General features: G+C 56.9%; 1 protein-coding gene across 7 annotated transcripts in view; it reads left to right on the top strand.

Moving 5' to 3' along the window:
• Nucleotides 1–3,276: 3,276 nt before the first annotated feature.
• The window catches only part of ATP11A (ATPase phospholipid transporting 11A), a 121,257-nt gene continuing 97,715 nt past the window's right edge, over nucleotides 3,277–26,818 (top strand). For all 7 annotated transcript variants that reach the window (XM_032402591.1, XM_032402596.1, XM_032402589.1 and 4 more), the window contains exon 1: nucleotides 3,277–3,358. In XM_032402591.1, coding sequence (XP_032258482.1) covers nucleotides 3,320–3,358 — 39 coding nt within the window. In that variant the 5' untranslated portion in view covers nucleotides 3,277–3,319. The remainder of the gene's footprint in view (nucleotides 3,359–26,818) is intronic.

Below are 26,818 nucleotides of genomic sequence, written 5' to 3'. Positions count from 1 at the left end.
TCACGCTGCACTCCACTGCGGTGAAGCAGCCATACTGGTGGGGGGTTGGTGGTGGAGGGTGGGGGGGGTCCTGAAGACCTGAAGCTGATTAAGATCATTCCATTCCCCTTGGACACTTATGAGTCATGGGTGCACACTGAACCCAGGCCTCAGCTGATCATCTAATGGCATTCCACCATCCTAATGATTGGTTGGCCAGGACCGTGCACAGGACTTAGCTGATCCGGTCAGAGTTGAAGATTCTCTGCCCCTGGTGTAAATGAAGAAACACATAGGCCCTGGAGCTTCCCACAGCCATTTCACTTGGGCTTAGCGTGATGCTGGCAAAACATCCTCTTACTGCTGAAGTCTGCTATGCAGATGATTTCCAAGATGACGGCTCACAAGGTCTCTCCTCTCTTGGTGCCAGGCCCTCCTCCCACCAAGATGTGAAGTCTCTTCGGTTCCTCTCCTTGAATCTGAGCTGACTTTAGAACCTACTTTCCCCGAGAGAATGTGGCAGAAGGAGTGTTCCGTTTAGGGGCCATACAGTGTCCACTTTGACCCTCTTGGGATCCAGCCACCATGTAAAGAAGCCGAGGCTAGACCGTGATGTCTGTGATGGGAAACCGAATGGAGAGATAGAGGCCAGCCTGCTCCCACTTCTCATCCCCCAAGCTGAGACACTGGACGTGTGACTGAAGCCTCCGAAGCCTCCAGGTCCCGCTGAGTCCCCCATGAACAATCCCAGTCAACACCAGGAGGAGCAGAGACGCCATTCCGCCAAACCACGGGGTCGTGAGAAAGAAACGCTTGTTGTTGAAGCTCTCGTTTGCGGTGGTTGGTTCTACAGAAATAAATAACGGACTCACAGGGTGAGTTGGATTTTAATAGAGTCCTAACTGATTTGTTTCCATAGGTTTTAAGTGAAGATGCAGACGGGCGGCAGGATCGGTGAGTGGCCGATGGTGTCATCAAGGATCATGCTTCCTCCCATCTTCCCGCGCTGCCGTCCCCACCGTGAGGATGTTCCTCAAGCTGCCTCCTGGCTTGGACACGAGAAGGCTGCCGGTACCAGCCGTCACATCCAGACACACCGCCAGCAGGAAACGGGGAGCCCTTCCTCTTCATGTGCCTTTTTAAGAGTAAAGAAAGGTTTTTTTCCCCCACAGCAGGATTCATTGGCTTAGACTTGTTTTAAACCAGTCATGGGAAAGGAAGGCTTACAGGAACGAGGGCTGGCCCCGCACCATGCAGAGGGTGGGTTCCTGGACCACGACGGGTGTCTGCCAGTGAGGAAATTAACATTCGCCCCAGACTGAAACAGACACTCCTGGGTGACAGGCAGCCTTCAGCCAGCAACCCTGCCTGGCCTCTGCTCGTGCCCGCACACCCTTCAAATGTCACAGTTGGTAAGGTAGAAGGCTAGTCAAAATCTGGCCCTAGCCACCAGGGTCCTGGCAGGACGCAGGGGTCTTCTTGGGAGATTTGGGAGACACTGTGAGGACGGCAGGAGCAGGAGGCCATGGAGGCCAGGGAGGCCAGGGGAGAAGACTAGTTCTTGGGGCCTGACCCAAGTTGACACAGTGGAAAGGAAGGTGTCCAAGCACTGTCCGCACAGAGGGCCACAGCTGCTTCAGGCCCCGGGGAGGCCAGGCCGGAGGGGAAGGGCATGCCCAGACCCTCCACTGTCTTCAGCCTGCAGCGGGCGGCCCTGTTGGGGAAGGTCCACTGAGGATGACCCTCGGCCTCCTGGTCAGAGCAGGACAGAGAAGGGCAGAGAGATCTGGATGGAATGAGAAGCAATGTGCGAGCTGACCAAGGACTGGAGTGTTTACTGAAGGAAGGTCGTTCAGAACCCAGGTAGCTCGTAGTCACTCCTCCCCTTAAGCGACTCATTTCTAGGCTCCGCTCCTGGTCCAGAAAGCGGGCAATACGGCTTCTCTTCCACCACCAGCCAGGAGGACGTTCAGCCCATCACCTCCCTCCCACCTCTGGCACTCAGGTGTCACAAGATGGCCGGGAGGCAGCGGGACGAGAAGCTGGAGAAAGCACCTGAGTTAATACAAAGCTGAGTGTGGAGCTGAAGAGAGTCTGTTTCTGCGCTGGGAAAGCAGAAACATCCCCGGGGAGTGAAGCCATGGTGTCGGTGCTCTCAGGAGCAGCTCTGCCTGGTTCAGGGTGGGCAGCACCCAGCGTGGTGCCCGGGGGGAAGCTGGAGGCCCGGCGAACCGCGGCTTCCCCCCCCAGACCCGGCCTGCGGGTGGCCCGCCTCCGGGGCCGGGCAGGAAGGAGCCGGAGGGCCCGACCCGGAGAGGGCGGCACAGCCGGGCTGCCAGCTAGCGCAACAGGTTCGGGAGCGGGTCCAGGCCCTCGCCCCCGCCAGTTACAACTCTGGAGACCGCAGGCCGGGAGGCGAGGGCGCGGGAGGGCGCGGGGGTCGGAGGGGAAGGACCTCAGTGGCAGACCCCAGGCTGACCTTCAGCCTGCGCACCAAAGCTGGGCGAAACCGGGCAGCCACCTGAAGCACGCCCCGCAGAGCGGGAGCCAACACGCGTGGGGACCGGCTCGGCACCGGCGCCCCCGGCGACCTCGCGCCCGCCCTCTGGCCTTCCCGAGGGAGACAGAAGTTTCAGGCGAGCATCGGCGCCGGGGGCCGGGACGCAGGCCGAGGCTTCCTTCCGCCGGGCGCACCGTCCCCGCGCCCCGGCCCCAGCCCAGGCCCCGGGAGGCGGAAGCAACAGGGAGTCGTCCCCGCCCGCCAGCCTCCCGCCTCAGCCCCCGGGTCCTCCGGTCCTCCCCGCTCCGGGGGCGGGACGGGGCCGGGGACGCGGAGGGCGGGCCGGGCGCGCGCCTGGTGTGCGAGGGCGGGCGTGGCGGGGCGGGGGCCGCGGGCCGCGGGGCGCATGCTCACTCGCGCTGTGACGTGCGCGCCGGGACCGGGCGGCCGGAGGCAGGGCTGAGGGGGCGGCGGGCGAAGGGCAGGGGCGGGAGGGGAGGAGCCGGGGAGTAGAGCGGAGCCGAGCAGAGGAGAGGAGGAGCCGAGCGCGGAGGAGAGCAGAGGAGAGGCGAGCGGAGCAGCAGAGCACATCGTCCGCGCCTCCACGCTCCCAGCCCGCACCCCCGCCAGCAGTCGGGGCCCCGAGCGGCCACCCCAGCCGAGCGGCCGCGGGCCGGGCCGGGCATGAGCGCGGAGGGGCCGCGGCCGCCCCCCGCACCGCCCGGCGCGCCCAGGCCGTGACCGGGTCGGGGGCGCGCGGCCGCACTCGGGCCCGGGCCCATGGGCGCGCCGAGCCGGGCGCGGGGGCGCTGAGCGCGGGCGGGCGCGGCCGGAGGAGCCATGGACTGCAGCCTGGTGCGGACGCTCGTGCACAGATACGTGAGTACCGCCCGCGGCCGGGGGGCCCTGGGGAGCGGAGGCCGCCGTGCGCAGCGCCCACCCCGCTGCGGCCGGGGGCCGGGGTCCCGGCGGGCTCCCGCAGCTCGGGGCGCGGGCGGGGCGCCGGGGAGGCTCGCCGGGTGCGCACCTCGGGCTTGCGACGGCCGGGCCCGGGCGTCCGTCCACCTGCTCCGCCCCGCAGCCGCGCGCTCCTGTTGTCCCGTGGGGACGGGGCTGCCCGGCGGGCACCATCCTTAGCTCCGCGCGCGGCCCGGGGCTGGGGAGGGAGGTGGCGTCCGGATTCCGAGGGGGGAGCGTCACACTTCTGCGGGAAAGGCAGAGACTTGGGTTGTTCTTATCTGTGACACCGCTGGGGGATCCAGAAGTGAAGTTTGGCGTCTCTTGTCCCTGAAAGTAACCAATGAGATCAGAGGCCGGGTGTTGTGGGCTTCCTCGGAGTCCGCGCTCGCTGCTGACGGTGGGGCGGTCAGGAGAGGCCGGACATCAGGGCAGGGCGCACTGCGCGCGGCCGTGCTCCCTGGCACCCGTGTGGAGGGGGTGTGCGCGGAAGAGAAGGAGCGCGGTCCGGAGGGTGGTGTTTCCTGCCACCGTCCACAAAAGGCGCCTTGTTCCCGGCGGCCGACCCCGTCCGCGGTCGGGCACAGGGTGGGAAGTCGCTCGCACTGGGCATCGAAGGGTCGTTATGGGAACTTTGGGCTTTTACGGCATAGGAATTGCCTTGGGCAGACTTTCCTCTTCATGAGCTTTTTTTGAGGAGACCCTGGCCGGGATCAGTGTGTGTCTTCATCGATGGGACCGCAAATCACTCACCCTGAGTGGATTCACTCGCGGAAGGCTCGAGGCAGGGGGACTGTGCCCACCTGACCCAGGTACCTGTTCGCCGGGGCAGGGCAGGCCCCTGACCTTGCGGTGGGGAGAAGCGTGGGGCGGGGCTTAGCGGAGGAGAGCTCATGTGATTTCCCCCGAAGTCCATACTGTGGAGTGAGTGGTAAATATCAGGTGACACCTTTGTTTCTCCGCCGTGGTAAGTTCTAGAAAGCCCAGCCACAGGGACCATAGGTAAGAGAAGTGCTTTGTCGGGCAAGGACGCTCTTCCCGGCTGTCCCTCGGCCAGTTATGTTCCTGCCTCTGTTTCCCCAAAGGGAAAGCAGAACAAGCGTGGAGCTAGTGTTATTTAAAGTGTGCTCACAGTCTTCCAGTTCATTTTCATCCCCTTCCAACTCTAACACTTTGTGATAAAAGGGAGGGTTGCGTGTGAGGGGGACCATCAGTCTGCCTCCAGGAGAGCCGGTGGATGGTCTCCTCCGACCCGGGGGCCCTGCCACTGGATCTGCCCCCCCCCTCCGTTCCTGACCCTTCATCCTGGGAGGGGGGCCTTTCCTCTAGGCCCTCAGCTGTTTTATGTCCTATCAGTTTATATAAATTTCTTGTAGTTGACGTGTTAAAATTCCCTCTTATGTTGTTAGGCTTATGAAATGACATTTTCTCTCAAACCTAAGGGGTAGCTCTTGCTTAATGAACTTTCTAGGCGTGTGCATTGTTTGCTAACGTCCCTAGAACACAGGTTATGGGATACTGTTATTTCTGTTTTTCCATTCTATGTCTTTTTTTTTTTTTTCAGTCTGATCATTTGGCTGCTTCAGCGTATTCACGTACAAGACCATCCATTTATGTGATACTAGGCTCTTGTTTATGCTATTGAACTAATTTGAGTTTTTCCAGGAACAGTCAGGATCTGTCAGGATCAGTCATTATGTAGGACCAAATTATATTTCATTTTGCTCGAAGAAGAGGCAGAGCCTGGGATTGAGTACTTATGTCCGTGTGGTTTCCTTATGTGACTTATTTTATAAGAACAAATAAAAGCTTACACCCTGTTCTCTTCCTGTGTTCACCCGGTCGAATTTCCAGGACAGAGAAAACTTTTCAGCTCCTTCTGAGGCGCGAGGGTTGCCAGGAGGTAAAGAAGTCCTTGAAAACATTACTACAGATATTTTATTCTGGCGAACTCCAGAGAGAGAGAGAGAGAGAGAGAGAGGGAACAGGAGAATGAAGGGGGGAAATACGTCCGGGGAGAGAGAGAGAGAGAGAGAGGGAACAGGAGAATGAACGGGGGAAATATGTCCGGGGAGAGAGAGAGAGAGAGAGGGAACAGGAGAATGAACGGGGGAAATACGTCCGGGGAGAGAGAGACAGAGAGGGAACAGGAGAATGAACGGGGGAAATACGTCCGGGTCCCGCTGTGTAGACGGCAGCCGCGTCCCTGGTGGTGTGGATGGACGGAAGCGTGTGGAGGTGACCTGGATATAGACAGCACGGTGTTGTGTACCGCAATGTGGTTCATGTATCAGGAGGTAGTTGGGCCTATGTACAAATTTTTGTATTTAACGAAGGGGATGGAGAGTTTGAGTTCTTCCCTTACAGATGTGAGGCGGGAAGCCTGGGCTCAGGGTTTCAGTTCTGGGAGAAGCCCGGGCAGCCTCGTGGTCCCGGCAGGGTCTGTAGGCGCCTGCCTGTGGTGAACCTGGCCCGCCCCCGGGTTAGGCCGCTAACCTTGGGCAGGCCCGGCCTCCGCGCTCCCATCGGAGACTAGCCGGGCGCCGTCTCACGGGCCGGGAGAGGCTCGCGTGAGGGACACGGGTGGGAGCTCGGAGCGTGCGGGCTCTCGGGGCACACTCGGTACATTTGTCACGCAGGCCGTTAGCACGATTCAGTCCCAGGGCGGTGGGCCCGGGCGCCAGGCACACAGGCCACAAGCCGCCCCTGGCCATACATGTGCTCGTGCGTGAGCATCCCAGGCCAGGATAACCGCGCCGCAGGATGCCTGCACCTCCTTCCCTTCCGGGCTCCGCGTTTGGGAGACTCGGCTTGGCAGTTCTGTGGGTCTGAGCTTCGTCTTGTTCTGGGGCTGGGATTTGTTTCCGGTCGCTCGGCCTGGGCGTCCGACCCCAGCTCTGCCAGGCTGCCCGTCCGTCTCCACTTGTTTCTCGCCCTGTTTGCTTTCTAGGATCTTTCTTAGGTTTTCAGACAGTAAACTTGGGAAAAATGTGCAGGCTTTCCTTGCTGACGGTGCATCCTGGTTCTGGAACAAGCTGCTTCAGTAGGGCTCTCTCTGTAAAGGAAAAGTAAATGTTTTGGGTCCCCGGAGAACTTTAAGCACGACTATATTTGAGTGCTGTAAACCTTCTAGAAAGTCCAGCCATCTCTGTGTCTGCTTCTGTTCCTCCATGTCCATGCAGACCACTGTCCACGCTCACCGGAGAGGCGGCCTGTTCTAGAGGGCAGACATTCGTTCGACTCAGTTGTTCCAGTCTCTGTTGAACAACTTAAAATGCTGCAGGACTTGGAGTTCCTCTCCTCATCCCGCGTGAGATGGCTTTTACCGCCGAGGCTTGCCGGTCCTTGAAGACGGTGAGCCTGGCCTGAGCGCGGCCCAGCGCCTGGCCTTGTGAAGTGTTTACGTGAGCCGGCCAGCCCCACGCCGGTCCTCGGGGGCTGCCCGGGGTCAGCCGCACATTTGAAAGCAATCTGCCTGGTCTCTAATTTAACCTTTTATGTTCCAGCCCTCGGTGAACTCTCTGCACTGTTCCCACAAACCCCGTAGAACCTCTGCACGTTAGGAGCAAGTGATCCTGAGATGCTTTTATTCTGAGCCACAGGGTAAATTTAATCACAGTGCGGAGAAGGAGTTTATATTATGGGTTTTGCTAGTCAGTTACATTTCTAGGGATGAGAACACTGTCTCCGTTTACAGTTGGTCAGAATTGCGTTGGCCCCGTCGACAAACATGCTTCACCATTTAACTACACAGGAAGTCCTGCGTTTACAAACCTAAATACAAATTGTTCCTCGGTGCTCCAACCATATGTTCGAACAGAAACAGGGTTGATAAAAGATGGTTGGATCCCTAAGTCCCAGACTTATAAATGCTTTTCTAACCAAGTTAAATTTGGCAAAAATGCTATTTTATTTGCAGCGAAGATCAATGGAAGGCAATTTTTACAGCATTAGAAATTCAGCAGGATTGAATGAGGATTGCTGTTGCTTTCGCGTGTATGCCGCTATCTGAGAGAAACACAACAGTGGATCATGGAGGCCAGAAGTTCCAGCCGCCCCCCCCCCCCCCCCCCGTGAGCCGTGGGCACACTGGCTGACATCCCCGGTTCCCCGGTGTCCCGTGTGGGACGAGGTGATGTGCCTCCCTGCACAGAGTTCGTGTGTCCCTCTGGGATCGTGGACGTCCCATGGCTGTGTGCAGCCCTGCGCTTCTCAGACCTTCAGACCTCCGCTTCACGTGGAGTGTCGAGACCTTGCCTGGTGCTTCATGGAGGGAACGTGGTCACCAGACAGGGCGTCCCCTCTTCCAGGCAGCCCACCAGCCCTGCCTGGTCTGCTCTCGTCTCCCTCTGGTTTGGGACCCCGCGTCTCCTTCTTTCTCCTGGACCATCTGGGTCCCTCCTTAGCCCCCACGGAGTGGCCAACCCTTCAGATTGCCTGTTCTTAAACGCAGACTTCTCCTGCCCCCACTTCTCCGTTGCCTTCACTATTGTGCTGACGTGTCCTGCTTTCCTCCTGCCTCCTCATACTCCCGTGGGCTCATCGCCGTTTCCATCACCCTGGAGGCCCTCGGTGTCCTTCAGAGCCTCCCAGCACACACTGGCGAGCGCCCTGTGTGCGTCCCGATTCCTCTCCCGGCCGAGCACACCTAAGCCCGGTCCCTGGGGCGCTACCTTCAGACGGGGGTGCGGCAGGCAGAAAGCCAAGCACAGGAGTAGACACGAGGGCAGAGCTGGGGGACTGGGCTGTGTCCCAGGCAGAGAGGCGCACGGCAGCCCTGTGGCCTTCCCGCCTGCCGCTGGCCCTTCTCGGGTCCCCCTCCACCCCCCGGGCTCCGTGCTGGAGGACCCCCAGGCGCCCCGTCCATGTCCGTGGACCCCACATCTCTCCCTGCCCCTCGGCTGCCCCGCCACACATCTGGACCAGTTTCTGGCGCAGGGTCGTCCCTCCAGAAACATCTGCTGCCTGACTGATTCCTTCTCGTGTCAGGACTGCTGAGACGTGTGTGCGGAGGCCGCCGCCGGACACTTCTGGAGGAAGTTTCATTGTGCTTCCAGGGACCTTGAGTGATTAATGACAGTCTCTTAAAACATGTCTAATGTGACTTCGAACTTTTGGATTCTCTTTCCTTGATACATTTCCCAGCATCATAAACGTGGGAGTGGGCAGGCATCTGGGCCACCCCTTCTCGCAGTCCGCACCACAGTGCGGAACGTTGGGTCCTCAGGGCCACGGCCCGTGGTCCCCACGCCCCTGGTGGGTCGGCCCAACTGGCTTGGTGGCTTCCGCGTGAAGCGTCTCCCTGGGTCCCGGTACAGCGCCCCCTGTGGATCGCGGCAGGTCCTGGGGTGAGTGGGTCCCTGGGTCCGCATCCCCTTCTTGCCTCTGTTGTCTGGACCGCGTGGCCTGGGAGGAGGGATCTGCCACAGTGCTGCTCCGGGAGCTGGATGGAGACCAGCTCTTAACTGCTCCCTGGTGGGGCCCAGCTCCCTTCAAACAGCAAAAACACTTTCTGTTTTCTGGGCAAAATAATTGGGTTTCCCAATTTTTGTTAGATTCTTAAAGGAGTGCCTATTCCAGTTAAGGTTGCAAACCCTTGTCCGAGGACACAAGAAGTTTCCCTACTCGGTGGCTTCAAAAACGTGTGAATGCACATCAAAGTCCACATTTACACACTTTTTCAGCGATGGCATGATCTGGCCCACCCTCACGGGATTGCTCCCCCCGACCACAGCTGTGGTGAGCAAGCCCTGGCCAGGGCTGCCCACTGTCACCCCCCAGGAGTGTGCCGGCTTGGTGGAACACCTGGCCTTTCCCGCGGTCCTGCTGTTTCTCAGGTTCCCTGACTTCTGCTGTCCCCCCGGAGGTGCCTGCCTCACTCACAGCCCCCGCCTGGTCCCCGGGAGCGCAGGACACCCTGGTTTAGACCCTGGAGGGAGGCCTCCCGCCCCTGGGCGACGAGCTGCACCCACGCCGCTGTGCGGGCCAGGAGGGGACCCAGCACGGGAGGCTGAGAGTCAGCGGGGATTTTCGGTTTCCTCCCTCAACTTCTCCCTTTGTCACCTGGGCTGAGGCCAGACCCCAGCGTGTGGCCCTGGGGGCAGCTTTGTCAGCGCTCGCCTTTCCAGTAGTTCTGTAAGGGCAATGGGAAGAAGCTCATTTCCTGTGAATAACAGCTCCGCGCTTGTCAGAAGGGGTAGGAAAGTTTTCCCGGCTCAGAAAGGTAATGAAAATAAGATCCTTTCCCTGGTTTGGAAGACAAGACAGGAATTTCAAGAGAAGGTTTCTTACTTGTGAAAAAGACTCTTTGGCCAAAGACCAGTAATTGTGCATTCCCAGGGATGGGAAGAAGGTGTAGCCTGACAGAGGGGGCATCTCTGCCCCTCGTCTGCTTGTCCCCCACCCTCTGCCCCTGTCCCTGGACGGGAGTAGCGAGCAGGGCTGCCAAGAGAGAGACGGAGGGAGACAGAGAGACAGAGACAGGGAGAGACAGAGAGAAACAGAGGGAGAGACAGAGAGAAACAGAGAAAGAGACAGAGGGACAGAGAGAGGCAGAGGGAGAGAGACAGAGACAGAAAGAGAGACAGACACAGAGGGGGAGAGACAGACAGAAAGACAGAGGGAGACAGAGACAGAGAGATAGAGCCAGAGAGACAGGGAGAGAGACAGAGAGGCAGACAGGACGGTGGGCCGGCTCCTCCCTGAAGCAGGGGTGACAGCCTTGCTGCCCTTGCACAGAAGGAAGGAACATTCCCAACAAGTCTGGGAAGGTGCGCTCTGTCCGTTCTGCGCAGGAAGGGATCCCATCCCCTGCATCTGCATCCTGTGAAGGGTGATCCTGAGCTGTTGGCCCGGTTGCTGGAATAACAGTGAGGAGCGTCCCTCTCCACTCACACTTCACCAGGGAGATCGCTTCATGGAAATACCTGGACCTCTTTTATTTTGTTGGTGAATTTACCCCCAGGGGCACCTGCTTGGACCTTGCTTTTCCCCTGCAAGATGCGATTTGGGAAGACTGCGGGGCAAGCTGTGCCCTTTGCAGGAAGATGTGGGGGCACAAGTCTATGAACTAGGGTGAGCTCGAGACTAAGAACGTGCTGGGCGCCCTGACATGCTGTCTAGAGATGAGTTTGTGCCCATGACCTGCTTCGACCCCTCCCTGGTCCCGCCTTGCGTCGTTACCGTGCGCCCTGCACTTCGGTGTTCAGGAAGCACAGAGACACTAAATTTTGTGGGTGATGTGTGTAAACATAGCTGTGCTCATCGTTAGCATGATAAAGAATTAGGACCCGGATGGTATTTTGGTCGTGTTTGGTATTTGATAGGAAAGCCCTGCATACTTTGATTCAGAGATAGGATGTTCTGGAACGCGGGAAGGCGTACCCAGTGTGCCTGGCGCTGGGGGGCAGGGAGAATTATGGAGCCAGGGGAGGAAGGGCCTGGGTAGCATCTGGTGTAAAGCCAGGTGGTCAGCAGTTCCCATTTGCCCCGGAGTTCCATTCCCCACCGCTTTCCCACCCCTGGGAGATGGAGCAGAGCCAAAAGGTCTCATCCCGACATGCCCTCTGCAGCCCCTGCATCGTGCTCAGGTTGAAGGCACCTTTTCCTTCCAGTGGCACCTGCTTTTGGAACCCGTCATGTTTCAGGACCCCGCCTGAGCCGTCCCTGGAGGATGGGGGTCGGTGGGAGGCTGTTGGCATGGCTCATGATTATCAAGCCAATATTAAGGAGCACCGTGTGCCTGGCAAGATGCAAGATTCTTCGTGTAAGAGGGAGCCGACACCATTCCAGGCTGTTCTTCGCTGGTGCACTTACCCGGGGGCTCCTCGTGCTCCCACGTCAGCGCGGGTGTGCAGGGAGGGAGCGAGTGGGCTGCAGGTGCGGGCTGCAGAGCCTCCCCCAAGACCTCGTGCTGTGTGTCGAGTTTGCACCATTTACCTTCTTTTTTTTCAGTGGACTTCTTCCTCCTTCTGCGCCTTTTTCCCTGCGTCTTCCTAGTGAGGTTAGCAGCCAGCAGGTTTCTGGAAGGCTGATCCTAACGCACGGCTTGGTTACCAAGGCAGTAGATGCTCGGACGGTGGCACGGGAGGAATCGTTCTCACGAAGGGTTGACGTATCGTTTCCTCTTCTCTCAGGTGCCCGTTACAGAGTCCGTGAACTTAGGTGTTGACGTATGTGCTAGCGTTTAAGACACCACGGGAGACGGGTACTGCATAAGTATGTCTCAGTCAGCTCTGGCCGCAGTAACAAACACCCCAGGCCGGGCGGCTTACACAACGGACAATCCGAGATCAAGGAGCCAGCACATTCGGCTTCTGGTGAGAGCCTCTTCCTGGCCTGTGAACGGCCACCTTCCCGCCGTGGCCTCACATGGCCTCACGTGGCCGTCGCTCGTGTGCTGGGGGACGGGGTTGGGGGCGCGGAGAGAAGGCAGGTGATCCCTGTGTCCAAATAACCATCATGCTGGCGGTTACGGCTTGAGTTTATGAGTTTGGGAGAGACGCTGTTCAGTCCATGACGGCACGCTGTGAAAGCCGGCCCTGTTCAGGTTGTAAATACTCAAACAGATGGGAGTATCAGAGAGAGGACCTTGAAAAGGCACATGAAGTTTGCTTACTGTTCTATCAGAAATACAGAAATGTGGGCGCCTGGGTGAATCAGTCAGTTGAGCAGCTGCCTTTGGCTCAGGTCATGATCCTGGAGTCCCGGGATTGAGTCCCGCATCGGGCTCCCTGCTCCGCGGGGAGTCTGCTTCTCCCTCTGACCCTCCCCCCTCTCGTCCTCTCTCTCTCTCTCTCATTCTCTCTCTCAAATAAATAAATAAATAAAAATAAAAAAATAAAAACCCTCTTTAAAAAAAATACAGAAATGAATATTCCATAAAATCTGGAAAGATAAAAATAAATATTTAGTGGGAATGGGTTATTTCTTTTAAATTGTGGAACAGATGTCGGCAGCTGGGCTGTTAGCAGGTATAATAGACCCCGATCTCCATCACTTGATTAGACCCGAGCTGTGGTATTTGTGTGTTTCTTTCTGCCGCTGCTGCGGGAGCCTGGCGGGAGCGTGGCGGCTCGTATTAAGACAAGGCTACGAGGTACTGTTTTGGGTTTGTATCATAATCCAAATACACAGCGTCTGGCTCGTGGACGGGCAGATGTCAGGGTTTTCGGCACATAACTGGATTGGACGTGTCTGCTCGGGCTGGTGCGTCATGATCCGGTGCCTCTGGTAAATGGAATGGCGTTTCGGCGCCTTCTCTCGGCCTCTGGACAGCACGACACCGTACCTTTGGCGGTGTGGAAAGTGAGCGTAGGACACGGAGCCTGACTTTCTAGCTCGCGTGGTAGGGGCGTGTGCTCACGCCTGCACGAACACAACCCGCACGTGCCCGGTCCGCACTCGGGGGCGCACACACCTGCGTCCTCGCCGGCGCTCCAGGCGGCCGAGTCCCCGACCCCGCTGCCATCTCCTTCTGTGGCAGGTACCTTACAGTCCCAGCCCGGTTATCCTTCATCCGGCGTTTGCTTACGTGGTTCCCAGAGCAGAAAGGACCCTAAAGCACTCTTCCTCTTCTATCAGGAGTGAGGGTGGCTTTGCTGACGGCACAGGCCGCGCGGCCCCAGCGTTAAGAGAAACTGCACGTCTGCGACGCCGTTTGAAGCTGGGTGCCCGGAGGACTCTTCCAGCCTCTCTGTGCACAGGGGATCTGAGGCTCTCGAGTTCACGTTCTGGGAAACGCGAGTCTGAGGTTGGCGTGGGGGCCGATCCCTCCCGCGTACCCGCTCCGAGATCCGGCGGCCTGACCGCCCTCCTGCCTCCTGGATGGGCCTGCCGGCACCTCACGCGGGGTTACATAATCTCCCTCCTTCAGAGAAAAGAGGATTTCCTCCAGCCTATTTTCAGCTGAGGATTAGGGACAGTGAGGTTCTGCCATTAGGATGTCATCTAGATTTTTTTTTTTTAAAGATTTTATTTATTAATTTGACAGAGAGAGACACAGCGAGAGAGGGAACACAAGCAGGGGGAGTGGGAGAGGGAGAAGCAGGCTTCCGCGGAGTAGGGAGCCCGATGTGGGGCTCGATCCCAGGACACCGGGATCATGACTTGAACCGAAGGCAGACGCTTAACAACTGAGCCACCCAGGCACCCCATGGATGTCATCTAGATTTTTGTGTGATTTTTCAAGAAGATCTCAGAAATTTGCCCACTGAAACCCAAGTTTTAAAAGCATGGAATTAATTTAAAATTATTACATGGAATAAAACTATGGGAGGATCATCGGTAGGGTCAGAGCTACTCTTACAAAACGCCTGAAAGTGACAGATAACTGTTCACATATGGGGTAATTTCAGTGACCTTTTCACTTTAGAAATGTGTGGAAGTCGTTTTGATTTGGATAAACGTAGATGAGCCATGAAAAGATGAGAAAACCGTGTGCCGCACACGCCTCTTTGCGCAGTAAGGTTCAGCGTTGGCGTGAACCCGGGAGCGGCGTGTGTGTGAGGAAGGCCACACGGTGGTCGTGTGGCCGGCCTCTCTCGTCCTCCTTCCTCGTGTCCCTTCGCTCATTCGCCTTTTCTCTGACATCAAATGGGAGTAAGCACGGCACTGGAGGATTTGTGGGGGGCAACCCATTATGATTCTTATAAAGAAAAGTTTGTGGTGTACTTAGCACATACTAGGTGCTCATCATGGGATGTTCATCACATATTTATTGGGCACCTGCTGTATGCATGGGGGCTTTAGTGGGGAGCAGTCCTGGAGGCTGCGTGTTCGTGGCAGGTGACTGACAGTAAATAAGCACATGGCGTGCGGGGTGCCAGGGGGGGCTGCCAAGGAACATGAACCCCCGGCAGGAGGATCGGGACGGGACGCTGTGGAGAAGGTCGGGCGGCCTCCGCGGGCGGGTGAGGCCGAGGCTGGGCGGCCGAGGTGGATGGCGGCCAGCCCGAGCACGGCCGGCTCACCTCCTCGACAGGAGCACGCGCCGCTGCTGAGTTCATGGCCTGAAACACAGACTACGTTGTGTGTGTTGCTTTTGATGAAGTTTTAAGTTTTTCTGAAAATCATGTGGCAAAATGAGGAACACGTTACATAATAGGTAAGTTAGGAGTATCGATTTATTGAACAGATAGGCAGTAGGTTGGTTTATGGGCAGTGTCTTTCATTGTGGTAAGACATACATAACATGAAATTTACCACTTTCACCCCTTTTAAGTGTATAATTCGGTGGCGTTCAGCACAGTCACACTGTGCAGCCGCCATCCATCTCCAGAGCCTTTGCGTCATCCTAAACAGAGTTTAGGGCAATTGCCGAGGTATGGGCAATTTTAGTTAGTTTGTTGTATGTGTGATATTGTCTCCCTTGCTATTTTGGAAACACATTTTTTAAATCAACGAAAAAGACCTCAGCAGGGTTACGAAGAACCTTATTGAAACTTAAGCACTAATTAAATTTTAATGGAAAATGCACCCAGGTAGGAGCTTATTTTTTCTTCTAAATAATCCGGGTGGTGACTTTTACGAGCCGTTGGGTACTCTGGACGAGTGCATTCATTTGAGGGCTGGGTTGCTCACTCTGTGCCTGGGGACGTAGGGAAGGGACCCTTCGGGAGACAGAATTTCCTGGAAGTCAGGTCTCCACGCAGCACGCCCACCACACGCAGCTCATCAGCACAGACTTGCTTAGTGGTGTTGAGTCACATGCGGTTTCCTGTGTGCATTTGTGAGAAGTAGGGGTTAAAGCATTTTATGGACATTTTCTTCCAGAAGCTCCATTCTGCTGACTGACTGGTTTGAACACGTTGTCCATTTTCAGCTAATCTATAACATTATGTTCTTTCACTATCTAACAAATTTAAGAAGTAGATTAGTTAAATCCAAAAGTACATTTGCGAATGTCTTCTCAAATGTGAAATGAAAAATGAAAAATGGTTGATTCTGCGAGAAGTGACATCCTGTTCTTTCTACCAAAGGTGATAGGAGATTTTTTTGATCTTAAATTGAAGTAATTTTTTGATTTCATAGATTGTTCTGTTTCTTTTTAGAGAGTAGCTTGGTTAGGTCCCTCTTCTTAGTACCTGATTTATTAACAAGAAACTTAGCTGTAAAACAGAGTAATTATACTGTAGTTTGTCTCATTAAAAACCACGCTGTGTGGTGAGTTGGCCGGACGCCCTATTTGGCAGGTGATCGTCAGAGTTGATAGAAAAGTAGGAAGTAAACATAAAGAGAGAATTAATGGCCTTTGCACCCTCACACTTCCTTAAAAAAATGGGTTGACATTGGTTTTTATCAATTTATTACCCTTGGGTCTTCAGAGCGGTCCTTAGTCTGACGGAGGGCGTCTTGCGTTCCTCATTGGGGTGTGGTCTGTGCCCTGAGGGGCTGGCGTGCAGCACGGAGCTGACCTGTCCCCACCCTGCCACAGTCCCTGCAGCTCAGGAATGCCTTCTCTCCCACCTGTGCAGAACTCAGGATCGTGAATATTTGATTCCGCTTTGCTTTATTCTTCCGGTGGGCCTGGCGGGGGGCCGGGCTCTAGAGCCGACCCTAAGAGGGACCCCAGGGTGCCCGCTGTCTGTCAGGGTTCAGATACGCGAGGGGGCAGGGGAGGGCCCTGGGCCGCCGCCGGGGGGCTCTGCACGGGTGCACCTGTCACCGTGGCCCCCAGACTGCTCCCTGGCCCTCTGCCCTCCCGTCCCCGGGAATCTGGGTTGAGGTGAGGGCCGGGAGGTGGGCCAGGGGTGAAATCTGCCATCAGTGACCGTTTGACCAGGTGTTGGGGACTGTTTCTTTGTCGGGATGGAGGATGTGACATGGAAGTTAGGTGTCCGGTCTCCTGGGCCCCTCTGGAAAGGCAGCTTCTCAAATCGATCCTGAATTCTATCTTAGAGGCCAGGAGGGGCCTCTGACCACGTAAACTCTAGAAGTCAATGGGCTCCAAGCAGGTGCGCCTCCTGGCGATGGTCTCCTTGCGTTGCCCGTGTGGCTCTGACCTGTGTTTGCTTCCAGATTCGGGCCGGTCTGTAGTTCGGGGGGCCCCTGCCAGCGCCCAGCAGCCCCCTGGGCTCGCGGACGATGGAAATGAGTGAGCGCCGCCGTGGCGTGGCTCTGGCCGTGGCACCAGGGAGCCCCGGGGGGCAGGATGCCGGCTGTGGAGGCGAGGCCCCGCATCTGGTGGCGTGTGTGGCCTCCCTGGGCCCGTGGCACTTGGAGTTCGTTCTCTGTGGGTGGGAGCGCCACACGTTAGACGTTCAGTAGCAGGCAGGTGAAGCCCGGTCACTCACGGGTGGTGGCCGGATGGTTGGGGAAGAAGACCAGTTCCATCATCTGGCAAATACTGCGATAACAAACCCTGTTTTACCAACTGTGACGGGACAGGTCACGCGAGCTGCTGCTCCTCCCTGCTGTCCCGTGGTCCCTGCCGCTCCCGCTCCTGTCATTCCACGAACCTGGTAGTGAATCGGAATCGGCCATGGTGGATGCAGGGGCAGTGGTCGGGCCGAGGGCAGCCAGGAGGCCGTGCCGGGGCCTGAAGGCAGGTGCGCTGGGGTCAGAGGTCACTTGTGTAGGTGACATCGGGGAGGGGCTTGGCATATTTTGTATTTGGGGAAGAAGGGCCCTGACAGGTGACCAGTCCCTGTGCCAGCACTTGGGCCGGTGAGCACAGACACGGACAGCGTGGGATAACGGTGCTTCCCTCCCGGCGCCCCTGTCCTTCCCCCTGGCCGCGGCAGGTGGCGACCCCAGCCCTCTAGCCTGCTGCAGGTACGGCTTGCCCCAGGCGCCAGGGGGGACGGCAGGCTCACAGCAGCCTCACCTTCTCCGTATTCTTCCTAAACCAGAGATGCTTCCTTTTCCTGTTTGTTATAGCTTAGTATTCACTGTAAAACTGTGTGCTTTAAAAAGTGACTTGAAGTAGGGAGAGTGTCCTAAGTTACTTGTTCAAAATGAAAACTCAGAGGGCAGGATGGTGAGTTGGGCCGAATTTCAGCCCTGCCCATGAGATAGAAGCAAAGACGAGGAAGAGCCCCCCCCAAACTCGGCGAACGTCGCGGCCTCTCCTGGGGTTCAGGTTTTGCTTTCAGTTTTGAAGTCCTGGCCTTCCTGAGTTCCAGACTTGAGTTTATAGAGAACCGTGTCTCCAGAAGCGGGAGGGTGCCCAAGGTGTGAAGTCGGATTTAACTTCTGGGTTGAGGGGAGCAGACAGGGAGGTGCCTGCGTCCGTCCCGCCCGGCCGCATTCTCTGTGTCTGAGGGAGCCTCCCCACCTGCGGGAGCGGTAGAAGAATGTGGAGGGGCTCCGTCCCGCCTGAGGCTCCCCGCCCCAGCCCGGCGCGGGGCAGCACGCATGCCGGAGTGTGGAAACGCTGGCGCTATGGGTGCTGGGGAGTCAAGAACCCAAACGAGAGCGGTCACGTGTCTCTTGTGTTTGCTTCCAAGTGCTTTCTCCATTTGTCTTTCCCACACTTAGAGCTACGCTCTTCCCAAAATCCTGCAGCTGGTTTCTGCTTCCCAGAAAACCTGGCCAGTCGCTCCCCAGGAGAACACAGTGTCCCCACAGGGAAAGAGCAGCCTAATTAAGTCTCCCCCCTATTCCCCGCAGAGATGGGTGAGCTGCTCCGTCATGCTTGGGCTTACCTGGGGATCGGCGTGAGGGCTGGCTCCCTGCAGCCCTCCCGGGTCTAGGTGGTGTGAGAGGGAGGCAGGATGTGTAGCCCCCGGTCTCACACGGGGGTTGAGGGGCCGGCCTGTCTCCAGGACAGGTTCTTTCCCCTCTTGCATCACCACCGCGGAAACCTTAATTAGGAGACTCAGGTAGGCTCCACAGTTCGGCCAATCGTGAGTGCGGTGGGGAGCGAGCAATACGCAGGGACAGGCCCAGAGCAGTGGCCTTTTCCTTGTCATGGGAAATGCTCTCCTATTCACTGCCGGTCACACACCCCACATCTTTTCCCCGGAGCCCCATTTCATGGACCTGCCCAGTGTCCAGCTGAGGCTGAAAACCTGTTTCTGACGCGTTGCCCTCTGGCTGGAGAGAAATCCGTCGGCACTTCTGCCTTTCCTTATGTCCTTCCTGCAGCGCACACCCACCAGGGCGGCGTCTTCACTGTCTCAGAAGTGGGTTGTTTTCCTGCAGCCGCCCTTGGAACTCCATGCTGGAAGAGACCTAGGATTGGTGTTTGTTTGGGCATTGGAACGAGACGTGTGTGGTTAATGAGTCGAAAGCAAAGTAAGTTGAATTTCAGCGAGTGTGTAGTAGTTAGAGGCCTATCTGTGTTGGTATTCTGCTTCAAAACTATGTCAATTTTTGTGAAACGAAGTCTTTTAAAAATTTCATGGTTCTTCTGGGTGCAAGAATTCATATTATTGAACATACTTAAATAAAAAACCGTTCACCCCCCACAGGTCGGATCTGTGGGATTCCTGGGTGTCGTCATGTCGGACTTTTGGAAGATCTCCGTGGGTTTACTTCTTGTTTGGCGCTGTGGCTTCTTGGGTTCCAGTTGTCCCGGGCAGAATGGAAAGTTCCCATTTACTGTGTGGGAAGATCACTTTCTGGCCATTTAATCTGCTGCTGACAGCTAACTGTTGATAAGGATGGAATGAAACCAGATACCAGTTTGGGTGTCCCCCGTCAGGAAGAGCCTCCTCCTGGGGCTGGTGAAGACAGGGAGGAAGCAGGTGCCGGTGGGGGTCACCCCCCTCCCCCTGCACCCCTGTCCTCTGGGTTCCCTTCCCCCCCTTCCCTCCCAGGCCTGCTGTCCCTGCCTTTTCCAGTCCCCGTCTCCCATTCATGAAGGAGCGTCTTCAGCTTTGTGAAGGGCGTTGGCTCGGCCCCTCCATGCCTGGGCCACAGCCGGACCCATCCGGTCTTCCTTCACTTTGTGAGAATCTCCCTTTCTCTGGAATTCCCTCCAGATGCAGCCTCAGTCTGCGCCCCTTCAGCACACACGGCGGCTTTGCAGGTGTTCACTGGAACCCCACGGGTTCTGCGCTGCATTGAGTGTTCTTTGGGGCCGTTTCTGATTTCTGTTAATGTGTCTGGTTCTCCAGCCTCCTGGAGATGCTGAGAGCTGCCCAGTATCCCTGCAGTAAACTACTTGGCAGAGCAAACAAGTGCTGCTCCCCAGGCCTGGCTGCTCCCCGAGCCTGGCTACTCCCCGGGCCCTGGCTGCTCCCCAGGGCTGGCTACTCCCTGGGCCCTGGCTGCTCCCCAGGCCTGGCTGCTCCCCGGGCCCTGGCTGCTCCCCAGGCCTGGCTACTCCCTGGGCCCTGGCTGCTCCCTGGGCCTGGCTGCTCCCTGGACCTGGCTACTCCCCGGGGCCTGGCTACTCCTCGGGCCCTGGCTACTCCCTCAGCCTGGCTACTCCCTGAGCCTGGCTAGTCCCTGGGCCCTGGCTACTCTCCAGGCCTGGCTACTCCCTGGGGCCTGGCTGCTCCCAGAGCCTGGCTACTCCCCAGGCTCTGGCTACTCCCTGGGCCCTGGCTACTCTCTGGGCCCTGGCTGCTCCCTGAGTCTGGCTACTCCCCAAGCCTGGCTACACCCCGGGCCCAGCAGTCTTGCTTCAAGCAGCACACACTGTTGGGGCCTCAGTGCCCTCTGGCTTCAGATATTCCCAAATCCCAAACCTTAGGTCACCTCTCGGCCCAGTTCCTCTGGGTGGATTCGCTGTCACTCGGGCCCTGATAGTTACCCTGTCTTTACTCTGGCCAATCTGCTGCTGCTGATCCTGGGGCCTGGCACCTCCTTGAAATCACTGCCGCCTGCCTTCCTCATGGACCCCACACAGCCACCAGCTTTGCATCGGGGGACAGCCACAGATTCGGGTGTGCAGCTGGGGAGTCTGAGAGGGTCCGCAGGGGCTGGGAAGCTGGCACTGGGTCCTCGGGTGGAGATGAGGCTGCTTCTCAGCCAGAGGCGAGTGGGGAGGTCAGTGAACTGAGCGGTGGGCCGTCCAGTGTGTCGGGGAGGCCCGTTTGCTGGTGTTGGCGGGCCTGCCGTGGACGGCTGATGCTCCAGACCCTCGGTCTTTCTGCTTCCGGAAGCTATGCGAGGCCGGAAGGTAGGAAGCAGCAGCAGGTCAGAGGATGGTGGGGGCGGGTCAGCTGTGCCCTCTGTGCTCTGGGCTCATGGGGGAACTGGCTGACCCTCGTGGGGGCTTGCGGGCCTAGGCAGGGAGACAGGCGTATTCTGAGAATGAGGAAGTGGGGCCTTTCTGCTGGGAATTCCATGTGAATGAGGAGAGGGAACCACAAGCAGAGATGATTCCACCTGGAGAAGTTTTTTTCAGGCATAAAGAACTGAACAATCAGGAGAAAATGTAAAATGCAAAACATGGTCTCATTTATCTGTAATAAAAGGCTGGTTAAGTAGGTGCGTGAACAGTTCAAAGTTAACGTCATATTTCCTTCTGAATCAGGTCCAACCTGTTTGGGCACTTTGACCTTAGAATGTGTGGTTGCAGCCCCGGGAGGTATGCTCTCTCCCCACTGCATGCTTCCCTAAGTGGACCCACGGGATGCTTTGGAAAACAGGGTTGTAGAAAGAAGCATTTTAGCAACCAGACATACTTGGGTTGAGAATAAATATCCCCTGGAGCTCGTGTGGTGAATGTTTCCGATTTTGGTGCTTCTGGTCGGCTTGTAGGACCTTGATGTCGCTGTATTTTGCAAACAGTGCTGTTAAGTTTACAGGTTTTAGGTTTTATTTATTAATTCACTTTCAGCTTCTCTTGCAGCTTCTAATGGCAAACCTGACTAGTTTCCCTACATATCTGATGATACTGGATTCATTAAATAATGGTGGGAGGGGACAAAATAGTACCTCTTGTGTGATGTTATTTATGAAATTTAAAAAATGTATGTATGCATCCGAGTGGCTGGCATGACGTCCTGAGAGCTATGAACGGGGCTGTCCCTGCCCGGTTCGGGGTGTGCGGGTCCTCGCTAGTCTTTTTTTTTCCTTTTTAAAGACTTGTTTGAGAGAGGGAGTGCAGGGGAGGGGCGGAGGGAGAGGGAGAGTCTCAAGCAGGCTGCACGCCCAGCACGGAGCCCGAAGCCCCGGGGCTCTCAGGACCCTGAGATCATGACCTGAGCCAAAATCAGTGGTCGCTCAAGTGAGTGAGCCCCCCAGCGCCCCTCTGCTAGTCTTTATTTCTGCCTTTCCTGTAGGAAGCACTCACTGCTTTTGCCCCTGGGAAAAGGCATAAAAGCAATGTGAATTATGTGAATTATAAAGTCATCTGGCTTTTTTTTTTGAAGCTTTAACAATTCCAAATTTATCTCAGCTAACGATGTTCATTTTGCCTTTTGTTTGTGCTCGTAAAATTTGATTTGTTAGCCGGCCAAAAACCCCCGCTTCCAGTTAGCAGCCTTAGGATGTCGCGCATGTTCTGCGTACAGTCTACCCGGGAAGGCGTCTCCGAGGGCCATTTGGAGGTGCGGTGTGGCCTGCGGGGTCCTGCCCCCCTGCTGCCTGTGCTGCATGTTAGGGAGGGGGAGCCAGAGGGTCAGGGCTCCTGGCTAGGGACCCGACTGACCCTCTGTTTAGGTTCGTATAACCATCCTCTGAGGGGCTTGTTGGGGGACCCTGTTCCCTGAGTTTTGAGTTAGGACTCTAGCAGTCAAGAGCACGGTGCCTTAAAGGTAAGAGTATTTAAGGGACCGTAAGGCTTAACACTTTGACATGGGTTTTAACAGAAAACAGTGTGTGGACAGCCTAAGCCTGTCTGAGAGTTGCGTGCTATCCTTGAACGTCACTGACCACCCTCTAGGCAAGTCCTGGGGGCCATGTGGCCCGGGCATGTCCTTCTGAAGCAGAGTCAGGTCGTTTTAGGATTATCCGCCTCAGGCGCTGTAACGGTAAACGGTTTCAGAGAGGTAATAAAAAAGCAAATAAATACACAAAGATCACCTTTTATTGTTTTCTTATGTCCTTTTCCTGTTTATTACTTTGTTTTAAAGCACCGTTAAAATCTCAGATTGGTTAACCTGCACATTGTGGGAATAATCCCATTTACTTAAAACAGTGTATCCTGATGCAGGATAAATCCTTCCGTCCCCTCTGTAGGAAGGAACCCCAGGAAATCACAGTCCAGGAGCACAGAGGTGATCACACTGACCTTAGGCTTGCGTACCGTCGCCCTGAAGGCACTTCAGGTCTCCGCGTACAGAATGATTGAGTACGTTACCGAACATTTGTGCCGGGGAATGAATACCCTGAGGTCCTTGCGGGAAGTGGTGTCGGCTGAGGTCTACTGATGTGGAGAGAAGTCTGTGCTCTGTTGGGTGAAAAAGCATATCACAGATACGTATAACATGATCCCGCTTTGAGCATTAGGCCTCCAGATTCATGTGAATAGATGCATAGAAAAAAATCTAGAAAAAATGCACAAAAGTGTTAGCCAGTGATTATCTCCAAAAGTCACGATTATGGGTTGTTGGTATTTTTGTCTTTGTGTTTCTGCCTTGTGCTAAGAGTTTTATGCAGATCATGTTTTGCTTTTGTAATCAGGAAAAAGAATAAAGCTTTACCATTAATTTGAGTTGCACAGCTCAGAACGTTGTGCTGTTATTACCAGGAACCAACTCTTAGCAGAACGGAGTTGCTCCTGTGTCTGGTGGAGCTGAGCTCTAGGTGCCCTGGACGCCGCTCCTGGGGTCCCCGCCTGCTGGCCCTTGAGGCACCCCTGCCAGCCACGGTCACTAATACGGTCCATTCGGTCCGATTAAGACCCCACCCCTCGACACCAGGAACACCTTTACAAGCGCCGTGAGGGGAAACAGCAGGAAAGGAGGTTGTGGGCTGAGGACAACAGCTGGGTCCTCACCTGGGGTTTTGGACACACTGGGGGGACTTCCCTGGTGACCAGGGCAGGGGAGGGGGCCGGCCCCCCGGGGCCAGTGCACAGTCACTGTCTAGAAACATGAGAACAGTTTTCCGTGTTCTTGGACTTGCCGATGAAGATGGAGGAGGAGAGCTGGGCGGGGGCCTCTGGCCAGGGGAGGGTGTAAAGCTGGGCCACCTCCCAGGCGCCTCGTCTCCACACCCCCAGGTTGTGTTGCCTAGAGTGCACATAAGACTGAGTCCACGTGAGAGGCAGGTCGCGGGAGTCAGAGGCCGGTGGGAGAGGCCAGGGGCGGCCAGGCTGAGGTCCGCCCAATGTAGGAAGGGGGCTGGAGTCACTTTAATCCAAACGTCCTGGAACAGTTGGACCCCAGCATCTGGAGTTGTTGGAGATACCCAGGCGGCCTCCACCGGCATACCCCTGAGTTCCGGCCCCCAGCCAGCCCGTGCCCCCCAGAAGTGGGGGCGCCTGGTGCCTCTGGCAGCCCACCACCTGGACGCTGCGGCTCCCCGGGATTCCGAGGGATTCCCAGGCACATACGCCATCCGAGCATTTTGTGGGCTATCATTTAATGTAGTGGCGATGTGCCACCAGCTGCCTGCGGTTTTCGGATAAGGAAAACGAGGCTCAGAGAATGGGCCGCACCTGCCAGGTCTTCCATCTGGGGTCCTGCCTGGTGGGGGCTGATCTGACAGCAGGCCCCCGACACCAGCGGGTCCTGAATCTCAGCTCCCAGCTGACACAGTACTCGTGCTTCGCGCACACCAGCCCCTCAGGACCGCTCCCCCACAGATGTCAGCTCTGAATTTGGGGTGCCTTCATCTCCTAGAATAACTCCCAGAACCCCCTGAAAATGCAATCCTTAACAATTCTAGTTTGATTATAAAGAACACAACTCGGGACGCCTGGGTGTCGCAGTCGGTTAAGCGTCTGCCTTCAGCTCGGGTCATGATCCCAGGGTTCTGGGATGGAGTCCGGTGTCGGGCTCCCTGCTCATGGGGAGCCTGCTTCTCCCTCTCCCCCCCCCCCCCCGCTCTTGCTGTTCTCTCTCTCTCTCAAATAAATAAAAAATCTTTCCAAAAAAACAACAAACAAAAAAGCAAAAAAACCAGCACCAGCCAAAAGGAAGCAACCCCAGGGCGGGCGGGGTAGGGAGGGCTGGGAGGAGGGTCTTCTTCCTGCCTGCCCTCTCAGGGTTGGGCTCGTGCCCTCCCAGCACTTGACCTGTCCATCCACCTGGAAACTCCCCAAGCTTCACACCGGCCCTCTGCGCCCAGAGGGACGGGGTGGGTTTCCAGCATGTCGTCAGCCCCTCCCTAGAATCTGTCCAGGGGCCGTCTGAGTCACCTGAGGACAAGGGGTAAGACACTCCTGCCTCGAAGGAAATTCGTAGGGCTTCTGCAACTCTGTGCCAGGACCCGGGACAAAAACCACATGGATTCTGCCAGAGCCTGAATCTGAATCTTTGTTTCCAAAGGATTTGCTTTCCTTTGTCCCATGCCACCTTGGGCGGCCATCTGTGCCCCGTGCATCTGCCACTGCCCTGCTCCAGGCCAGCCCCCAAGTCCTGGGGGGAGGGGCAGTGCCCCTTCCTACCTGGCGGTGGCCGGGCAGTTTCTGGTGGATAATGTGAACTCCACCCCTGCTTCAGCCCAGGGGACCCGTCGCCCCTGCCCCCAGCAGGCCCAGGGGGCTGGGTGGGGACGGCAGCCGGGCAGTGGGAGGAATCACACCGTTCCCATACGTGTGGCCCCTCTGTGGTCAAGGTGAGCCCAGAATGACGGGGGTGGGCGAGCGGAGGCTTCTGGAGAGGGGATGACGTCCATGTTGAAGGTGCTCCTTACTCTGTCCTTTCCAGCCTCCACTGGCTTCATTCCCGTGCACGGACCAGCCTCCTGAGCCGCGTTCAGCCCACGGCCCTCCAGCGCCTCGCTGCAGCCGATCTTGGTCCTTCATTTCTCACCCGATGCCCTTTGTAAACCCCTCGTGACCAGCTCGAGTGAGCCACCGCATCTACAGGGGCCTCTGTTGCCCTGGGTGCTTCTGGGATAGTCTGCACACAGTAGGCGCTCAGTGGCCTTTGCTGACCCTAAAGAAAGTGCGGGTGATTTTCCCTCCACGTAGAGCTGGTCAGTAGTGCTGTGGTAACAAAGTAGATGAGACACACGGGAGGTTAGGTTCTGGACCCAGTTCCACTGGGGGACAGTGGGGGCTCCTCCACACATGCAAGCAGTTCTCCAGACCAGCAGGTATTGGAGAACTCAGCCCTATCCCGACCCAGCATCCGATCCCACAGGCTGCGGCTCAGTCCCACAAGGCCCCTCCCCACCTCACGTGTCACCCCTGACCGTGGGTTCCATTCCTTTGCTACAGCAGCTCACAGCTTATGAACTGGATCACCAGTCTATTATAGGAGCACACAAGTCAGGAACGGCCAGATGGAAGAGATGTGTGGGGCCCGGGGCGGGGAGGGGGCCTGGAGCTTTCATGCTCCTGAGCTTACCTCTGTCCCAGCTCTCCAGCTCTTCTCCAGCCTGGAAGTTCCCAGCCAGTGCTTTAGGGTTTTACGGAGGCTTCCTTGTGTGGGCACGATTGATTAAGTCAGTGGCCTGTGGTGACTGACTAAGCCTGCACCCTCTCCCCAGAGGCCGGGATGGGATGAAAGCCCCAGCCCCACGCCTTTCCAAAATCCCCTAATTAACATAACTCAAGACACCTTTACGCTCTTGAAATTTAGGAAATTCCAAGAGTTTTAAGAGCTCTGTACCAGGAATGGGTGAACACCAAATGTACCAAATGGACGTTTCTTATTCTAAGACCATCCCACAAGGCAAAGCGAGCACCCCAGCCCCAGCCCAGCCAGGTACCGTGTGTGGTCGCAGCCCGTGGTTATGAGAGTCCCGTCCCCCTGGAGGTCTTCCAGAACTGGGGGGCCTCCATGGTGGAAAGTCCCCGAGGACGGCCTGTGGGTTACGGGTCTGCAAGGCTTGGGTGGGGCTGATGGGCTCCGATGTGTGGGGCAGGTGGAGGGCTCCTGTGTGTAGAGCGATGGAAGGTTTGGCCAATGCAGGTTTTCACACTGGCAGCATTTGGGGTACTTTGTTCTTGGATGGATTTAACGGAAGGACTTCCTTCCCTCTCACGGTCCAGGGGAGGGGGCAGCCATCGTGAGAACCTGGTGACCGTCTCAGGAACTGGAAGACAACTTTGTGAGGGGTCACCAGGACGCTCCGGGCTGTGGACACCCGTCCTGTCTGACTGAGCACGGCCTTCTGGGCATGCCGCTCCATCACTGACCATGCCGTGTTTCAGAGCTCAGCGGTCTGAGGTCACGCTTTCGCCCCAGCACCCTGGGTTAGCTGGGGGGGCTCGGCCTGTGCAGGTGGCCCAACTTGAGTCCACGGGCCTTCTGTGCTCTGGCTTGGGGAGCCCCGCGCGGCTGTGAGTGAATGCCGTTGGGTCACAGAGGGGGGCTCGCATGGGGGTCACGGGGCTCTCATGGGGGGTCACAGAGGGGGCTCGCATGG

This window comes from Phoca vitulina, unplaced genomic scaffold (assembly GCF_004348235.1).
Source record: "Phoca vitulina isolate PV1807 unplaced genomic scaffold, GSC_HSeal_1.0 scaffold5, whole genome shotgun sequence".
Lineage (NCBI taxonomy): Eukaryota > Metazoa > Chordata > Mammalia > Carnivora > Phocidae > Phoca > Phoca vitulina.
This window is presented reverse-complemented; position numbering and strand designations above follow the sequence as displayed.